Source organism: Mastigoproctus giganteus, chromosome 3 (genome assembly GCF_048544385.1).
Source record: "Mastigoproctus giganteus isolate SK-2022 chromosome 3, ASM4854438v1, whole genome shotgun sequence".
In the NCBI taxonomy this organism is placed as follows: domain Eukaryota; kingdom Metazoa; phylum Arthropoda; class Arachnida; order Uropygi; family Thelyphonidae; genus Mastigoproctus; species Mastigoproctus giganteus.
In genome coordinates, this window is record NC_143577.1 from 153,723,370 (window position 1) to 153,731,905 (window position 8,536).

At 40.0% G+C, this 8,536-nt stretch overlaps 1 protein-coding gene across 1 annotated transcript in view; it reads right to left on the reverse strand.

The window, feature by feature from the left end:
- The window catches only part of FER (tyrosine-protein kinase Fer), a 298,771-nt gene extending 292,103 nt beyond the window's left edge, over nt 1-6,668 (reverse strand). Inside the window, exon 1 of the mRNA XM_090370126.1 lies at nt 6,459-6,668. Coding sequence (XP_090226252.1) covers nt 6,459-6,668 — 210 coding nt within the window. The remainder of the gene's footprint in view (nt 1-6,458) is intronic.
- Nucleotides 6,669-8,536: the final 1,868 nt, after the last annotated feature.

Below are 8,536 nucleotides of genomic sequence, written 5' to 3' on the forward strand. Positions count from 1 at the left end.
CGCCAACTCAGTGTTGTTGTGGGCCTTTATGAGAGCTTGAAGAACAGGACAGATATCCTTGAAGGATTTAAATTGATGAACCCATCAAGCTCTCAGCTGCCCACATCAATGCCAGAACTTGCACTTGAACATTAGGCAATACAGCAGCAATCCCCAAGGCACATGCACTGGTCTCACAGGAACTAGTTGTTGTCGGTGACTCTTTGTCATGTAAACAGGGAATATATTGTTTAAAAAGAATAGGTGGAACAGGACAAGGGTATGTCCATTTGGGGCAAGAGTTTGATGTTGTAGAGCAGATATCATCTTTTAAAGGCACAAAAGATGATACTGTTGTACACATTGGGACCAATATTAAGAATAGGAAACCGGCAGAACTACTTAACAAGTAAAGTCAATGTTGAAAAAAAAAAGTTACGAGCTAGGGTTGAATTTCAAAGTGTCTGCAATTCTGCCCAGATACAATAGGAGGGAGTATATGATGAAAGCCTTGTCATGCAATCCGGCCCTGGAGAGAGCGTACAAGGCTCAGGGGTAGAATTTTTCTCAGCGAGGTCTGTGCTTGTTAACATGTGAGACTGCTTCTACAGAGGCGCCTCCGTAGCCAGGTGGGCAGGAGCAGCAGTGTGTAACACACTGCTTCTTGATTAGACTGGGGTTCAAGCCCTTGACCACCAAATACGGAGGATATGGAAAGGTCACAGAATGACCACCACATATCCCAAGAGCAATATGGCCTTAGTTGCTAATGCTCCTAAAAACCAAATAACAATAACAACAACTGCTTCTAACAACTGCATCAGAATATTTTCTGATGCTATCAAGGAACTGTTAGGTGGGTCAGAAAACTGCTAACTTGGGGGATACAAGGACTAATTGATCAACAGTAGTCACTGGCAGAGGTGAAAGTGATTCTTGCACTGCTTCTATTGGAAAGAGCAGCAGCTCATTCCAATAAAAGCAGGGGGGATTTCAGAGACTGCTGGAAGTCTCAGGACAAGTAAATACATGGGCTGTTATAGGGTAGCAAAGAATAAGAACAGGTGAATGTATACTTGCATGTATACCAATTTTAGGAGTTTAATAAATAAATTTGATGAATTTGGGGTGTTGGTCAAAACATCAAAGGCAGATTTGTTGAGATATCAGAGACGTGGTGTCACACAGATATAAAGAATGCAGAATTGGAATTTGGGGAGTGCAATGTGTACAGAAAGGATAGACAGATTGGAAGGTAAGAGGAGTTATGCAATTAGTTAAGGGAAACATAAAATCTAAGGAAGTGCAGCCAGTTGACATTAGCATTAGTTGAGGCATATGATGAAAGAGGGCACCTCCGTAGCCGTGTGGGCAGGAGCAGCAGTGCATAGCACATGCTTCTTGATTAGACTGGGGTTCGAGCCCGTGACCACCAAATACGGAGGATGCGGAAAGGTCAAGGAATGACCACCGAATATCACAGAGCAATATGGCCTTAGTTGCTAATGCTCCTAAAAACCAAATAACAAAATGATGCAAGAAAGCAAGCTTATAGAGCATCATCAAAAAACAAAAACCTGCCCATTTCACCCATATGGTCACTCCAAATGTTTGTCTAGTTCAGCCTTAAATTTATTTAAGCTATCAACTTCCACAACAATAGATGGAAGTCTGTTCCAGCAATCAACTATCCGCTGGCTAAAAGTAAACTTCTGCACATCTATTCTACAACTGTCAGATCACCTTGCAGGTGCCTAGTCTCCAGGTGCTGCAACTTACAGAGGTTTAAGCCTCTCCTGGTAAGAGAACCCCTTTGTTCCTCTCACCAACCTTGTTGCCCTTCTCTGTACTTGTTCTAGCAACTCTACATCCTTTCTAAAATTAGGCCTGCAGACCTGTATGGAATACTCAAGGTGCGGTCTGACCATTGCCTTATACAAAGGTATAATCACCTCCTTGTCTCTGCTAACAAAATTCCTATATATCATGGACAAAACTCCATGACCCGCTCTGGCAGCCAGTCTGCACTGCTCAGAGAACTTCATATCCGACTGCACAATTACAACCAGAGGTCATTTTCATTCTCCACCTCCTTGAGTGTAGTACAGCACAGTTGGAACGTTCATCTTGGGTTAATGCTACCCATATGCAGTACTTTGCATCTGTCAATATTAAACTTGAGTTGCCACTTCTCAGCCCATCTACCTAACTTTTCTGTTGCAGTAGCATACTGTCTTTACTATCATTAACAACTCCACCAACCCTTGTAACATCTGCAAACTGAGACATTAAGCTTGATATACATTCATCAATATCATTAATAAATACAAAAAACAACAATGCACCCAGCATCAAACCCTGGGGAACTACACTAATAACATTAGTCCACATAGAGCAGTGTCCATTGATTACCACCCTCTGTCTTCGCCCACTGAACCATCCTTTTATCCACTGTAGCAACTCACCCTTAATATTATTCTGCTCCAATTTTTACCATAGTCTTCCATATGCAACAGTGTCAAAAGCTTTCCTGAAATCCAAGTATAGGATATCAAAATTATTTTTTTGCATCCAATTCTTTTGTAACCACATCATAATTTCCAATCAAATTTGTCAGACAAGACTTTCCCTTAAAAAACCCATGCTGTTTCTGAATTATTGCTGCAGACTTGTCTAGATGATCCTGCAATGCATCTTTAACCAGTGACTCCATTATTTTACTCGGAACAGATTCCCTTCATTGATGCTAGCACTACCCCCAGGGAGTGTTATATCCATTAAAATCCACAAGTATTAGCAAAGGCACATGATGCAAGTAAAGCAAAATTATATAGCATCATTCAAAAAAAAAAAAAAAACCTTCTCATTTCACCCATCCACTTGCTCCAATTGTTTGTCTAGTTCTGCCTTGAATCTATTTAAGCTATCAACTTCTACAATGACAGATGGAAGTTTGTTCCAGCAATCAACCACCCGCTGGCTAAAGGAAAACTTCCACACATCTATCCTACAACTGTCTTTTCTCAATTTCAATTTATACACTCTCAGGTGATTATTCTGAGCAAGAGGAAGAATCCCATCAGCATTGGGCATGCTCAAACCAATCAAGGCTTTATACACCTCAATCAGATCACCTTGCAGGTGCCTGGTCTCCAGACACTAATTTGCAAAACTTAAGTGTTTCTTTGTAAGAGCAACTCTTTGTTCCATTCACTAATCTTGTTGCCCTTATCTATACTCATTCCAGAAGCTCTACATCTTAAAATGAGGCTTCCAGACCTCATTTTAAGAAGGATACAGTACTCAATGGTCAGGCCACACCTTGAGTACTGTATACAGTACTCAATGTGTGGCCTGACCATTACCTTATACAAGGGGATAATCACCTCCATATCCCTGCTTGAAAAATTCCTGTATATCATTGACAAGACACCATGAGCTACTCTTGCAGACTGTCTGCACTGCTCAGAAAACTTCATATCTGCCTGCACAATTACCCCCAGGTCCTTTTCATTCTCTACCACTGTCAGTGTGGTACCACACAGTTGATAAGTTACCCTGGGGTTACTGCTTCCCATATGCAGTACTTTAATTTGTCAATGTTAAACTTCAGTTGATACCTCTCAGCCCATCTCAACTCTTCTAGATCCTGTTGCAGCAGCATACTGTCATTAGTATCATTAACAACCCTGCCAACTTTCATATTGTCTGCAAACTTCAACATTAAGCCTAATATACCATCATCAATATCATTAATAAATACAGAAAACAACGATGGACCCAACACTGAACCCTGGGGATCCACTAATAATGAAGAGCAGTGTCCATTGATTACCACTCTCTATCTTCTCCCACTCAACCATCCCTTAAGTAGTAAGAAAGCTGGAAGCAACTGCATTTCAAGATCATCAAGGTCTTTCTGGGAGATGTCAGTCCCAGGTGGCAAATAGATAGAGCAGATGATTAATAAAAATTCTACTGTAAGGTAAATTGCAACAGCCTCTATGCCGGTTGTAAGTAGCAAGGGCTGGGACGGGGTCTGATTCCCTACTAGGATAGCCATATCTCCATGGTAGTGCCATCCGCAATTCTATCCTTAAGAAAATTTGTGATGTTACGCATGGTGGGGAGGGTCATCATTTGCCTTTAAGTAAGTCTCCTGCAAGCAAACTGGCTTATGCTTTTGCAGGAGTTTCTTGATGTCATCATTATTTTGCCGGAATCCATGGCAATTCCATTGTAGAAATTTAGCCATTATTTTGGCTTAGTGGGTCCATCGGGCAGCTTCCGAGGTGCCGAGGGCTTACTTTTCTCAGTCCTGGATTTATCTCCTTTGGGGAATGCTATCCTGTGTCCAATTTCCACCTCCACAAAGAGTTCCAAGACTGATTCATCTGGTTCCTTCTCCTCAATCTCCATATTTTCTTGAGCACTAGGGGATATGTCAGGCTTCTTATTCTCTAATTTTTTACTGGTGGAGCATTAGGGTCTCCAGGATCTCTGTCGATATGTGAGTGGCATTTGATTGATCTTTCTTTGCAAGTTTTTGTGAAATTAATAGGTAGTGTGCGATATGAGTGAATGGCTCTTTTGGTGGTATTGTCATTCTGTTTGAGTTCCAATGGAATATCTCCCTGCTACCTTCTGAGAGCGTAGGTAGGTTTGTTTATGTTCAAGGGTTTCACCGTTTTTCTCACCTCCTGATATGATATGTTCAGTTTTGCCTTAAGTTCTTGAATTTCTTTTTCTTCTTTCCACCTCTGGCATGCTTGTGAATAAGCAGGATGCTTTCCTTGGCAGTTAATGCATGATGGTTTTGATGCTGAACATGATGAGGTTTCGTGGTCCTTTGCACCACATTGAGCACATGCAAGGGCTCCATGACAAGCCATCTGTGAGTGTCCAATTTCTGGCACTTAAAAGCACCGTAAAGGATTTGGTACATACGGACACACTGGACAGTTAATATGGTGCAATTAGCCATATGGTGCAAGGATGCCCAAGGCTTATTCTGCACCAGCCAAAAAACAATTCCCTGAGTTACCCAGAGAGAGAGAGAGAGAGAGAGAGAGATAAAGGAATCACCAAGAAAGAGAAGTATGATGATATCCAGATGAGGACCCTAGGTGTACCAAACCCATACTCACCAGATGTGAGCCCCTGGGGTTATATAGACAGCTTTGACCTCATTAGGAGACATGGGCGAGTTAAATGTCAAGATTATATTTCTAGCAGGAACAAGTTTCCCATCCCTACTTGCAGAAATTCTTTTAACTGCAATAACTCCCTGTGGTTTCAATTCAGAGCAGATTTTCTCTCAGAAACCTTGAGAAGTTCTCACTGAAATAACACTTCTCAATAAATTGAGTGTTCTATGCGGTGTCACAGTTATCGGTATTCCTCCCAATAATGAAGCTGCTCAGAATGTCGGTCATTTTTTTTTTTTTTTTTTCAATTAAGAGGCCCCCCCAGAACAGAACCTCTTAACTGATTTAAGGGAACCTGCTAACCCCTCTAAACCCTTCTGTATGAAGAAGGGTGACATTTTCCCAACAGGCTTTTCACTGGTGGAGTGAATAATCAGGAATCTTGGGACAGGTACTAATGTTTCTGTTTATTGTCTCTTTGACACAATAGTGCTTTCTGTTTTTTCACTTATACTTGCAGATAGGGACCGTGTTGGGGCCCCTAAAGAAATATCTATATCAGGATTCCTAAGGTTTTAATTTTGGTTCAGTGCCCGGGCTCCCCACACACTATGGAGCCCAAAGGGTTGCCCACTACCTGGCAAGCAAGCAATAAATGCACTTGGGAGTGGGATGCCAGGACTACCCAGACACCATACCCGCACCGCCACCAGCCTGAATCCTATCCCTCAGACCATGAGGGTAGGGGCATGGCAATGACACGGTTGACCCTTGCAGGCACTAGATGATTGATCCTAGCCCGGCCATCCAGAACCACCCATCTTGTTGAAGCTGGGCCCCTCAACCACCAGGATCTCCTTTTAAGAATTTCCACAGGTCACAGCAAGCACACCAGATTCCATCGATGTTAGCCTAGGCTGTGGGCATTAAATCCCAGTGGTGCTAATCTGGCAAACCAGCAGTGGAGGTCCCCTCACCACATACAGATGCCCACGTTGAGAGGGAGCTGAATGCAGCAGTTTAAATAACCTGCCTTGACTGAAGCTGGTTAGATGACAGATAAAGTTTAGCATAGTTTAGAAATGTACATTAGATGACAGCAGCAGTTCAATATCTGAATCTCACTTAACAGGTTAAATACTAGTGTTAAATAACAGGTTAATTACCTGTTATTTAACACTAAATAAACCTGTTAAATAACAGGTTAATTACTAGTGTATAAAACTGAAAACAATAATTTTATGTGAGATATCTGAATCTCACTTAGACAAGCCATTACAATATCTACAAATATAGTCTGCAAGCTTATAATGATAATATTAAATTACATACATGTGTTACTGAACTTCCTTCAAGGTCTGGGTGATCAAACTTCAAAGCAAAAGAACTCATGGAATTTAAAGAAGCAGCATATTCTCTATCATATTTAATCCTCAAATTTATACATTTTTTCATATTATCAAGCAAGTGCAATTCAGCATCTTGAAGAGAAATCAAAGACTCATGTGATGATGGTCCCTGGAGATCACAAGCAAAACCCATTTGAAGTGCTATAAATAAATAATGTAACAATATGATTTAGAAGAAAGGCAAAATAAATTATTTTATTATCTCTAAAATATGAGTTTACATCAAAACAGCAAAATCTTATGGTACTACCTAAAAATACAAAGTAAATTTGTTGCTATAATTACTAGTGTATAAAACTGAAAACCATAATTTTATGTGAGAGTAAGTCTATAAAATAAGGCAATTTTCAATACGGCTCCAAAACAATTAATTCCAGAAACATAAATCAATGCCATTTTTTTAATCAATCTATTTCTTTAATCATTACTTCCTACCTATGTCCAACTTGGTACTCATGCAGGGACTAGAGCTTTTCCCCATGAGTTACTCTGGAGCTTTCAGGCTGCACAACATACAAACTGTCCTTCCTGTGAATACACAATAGTATAAACCCACAATACAAGTACACAAAATAGATCATATGCAGATCCATGTAAATGTAGCACATCTTGACCAGAGTAGTCTGTACACCAAGAAAGCAAACTCAGCATTAAGGATATTAGTGAAACTCAGAGGAGCATATTAGTTCAAAACAGTACTTCATACAACATGCACAGCATTTTTAAGGAAGTTAAAAGTTTATAGTCAGACAACTAAAAAGACTTAATTCTACCAGAAAAAGGATTTTGAAGAAAAGTTGTTCCAAGAATAAACAAGTGTCATGTGTTAATTTCTGACTTATAGCTGCAATAGTTTTTGGGTGTTTAGTGGAATGAGGTGGAGACTGCTGCCAAACTGTACTTTTCACTGTCTTTTGTGCCATGGTCATATGGGGAGAACTATATGTCTGCAATAATGTCAATTATGCAAGTGGATTCTTTTTAAAAAGAAAACCTATATCGACATGATTCCCTAGTATTAAGTGTTGTTATTCTATAGAGTAATTTGATACTGTTATAGATTTAAAAGCTGCATTTCTGATAGATTGATATAAATACATTCAAAAAAAATATGTTTTATTGTGACATATTCTGACTGACAAAATAAACAGACAGGTGGGTTTTCTCCTGTAAGTAGGAAGATGCACTTTTGAAATGGTTATGTCCAATGTGGCAAGGAAGAGGTCATCCAGTCTTTTCAGATGCTGGAGTTCCACACCTCTTGTCTATGCATCATTTTGAAATTATTTGAGTTCAATGCTTAGCATTAGCAAATGATGCAAGAAAGCAAGCATATACAGCACATTAGCCAAAAAAAAAAAAAAAGGAACTTCCCAAATCACCTACCCACCCCTTCAAGAGTTTTCCTAGTTTGTCCTTTATTCAAACTACCTGTTCCACAACAGCGAAAGTTTCTTCTAACAATCAACTACCCACTGACTGAAGGCAAACTTCCACACACCTATCCTGCAACCAAACTATCTCAATTTGAATTTATGCTTTCGCATGTGTGTAGTCTGAGAAAGAGGAAGAATGCTATTGGTACTGAACATGTTCAATCCATTCAAAGCCTTAAACATATCAAAAGACTAAGAAACCTCATAGTTTCCTAGTCTCCAGATGATACAATTTGCAAAACTAAAGCTTTCTTGATAAAAGCACTCATTTATTCCCCTCACCAATCTCACTTTTTCTGTACCTGTTCCAGCAGATCCTGCATCCTTTCTAAAATGAGGCCTCCAGACCTGTAAGCAGTACTCAAGATGTGACATAACCATTGCCTTATACAATGGGATAATCACCTTCTTATCCCTACTGGCAAAATTCCTGTATATCATTGACAATATCCCATGAATCATCCTGGCAGCCTGTCTGCACTGTTTAGAGAACTTCATATATGATAGCACAATTATCCCAGGTCATTTTCATTTTCCATTACCCTGATTGTGGCACCACACATAC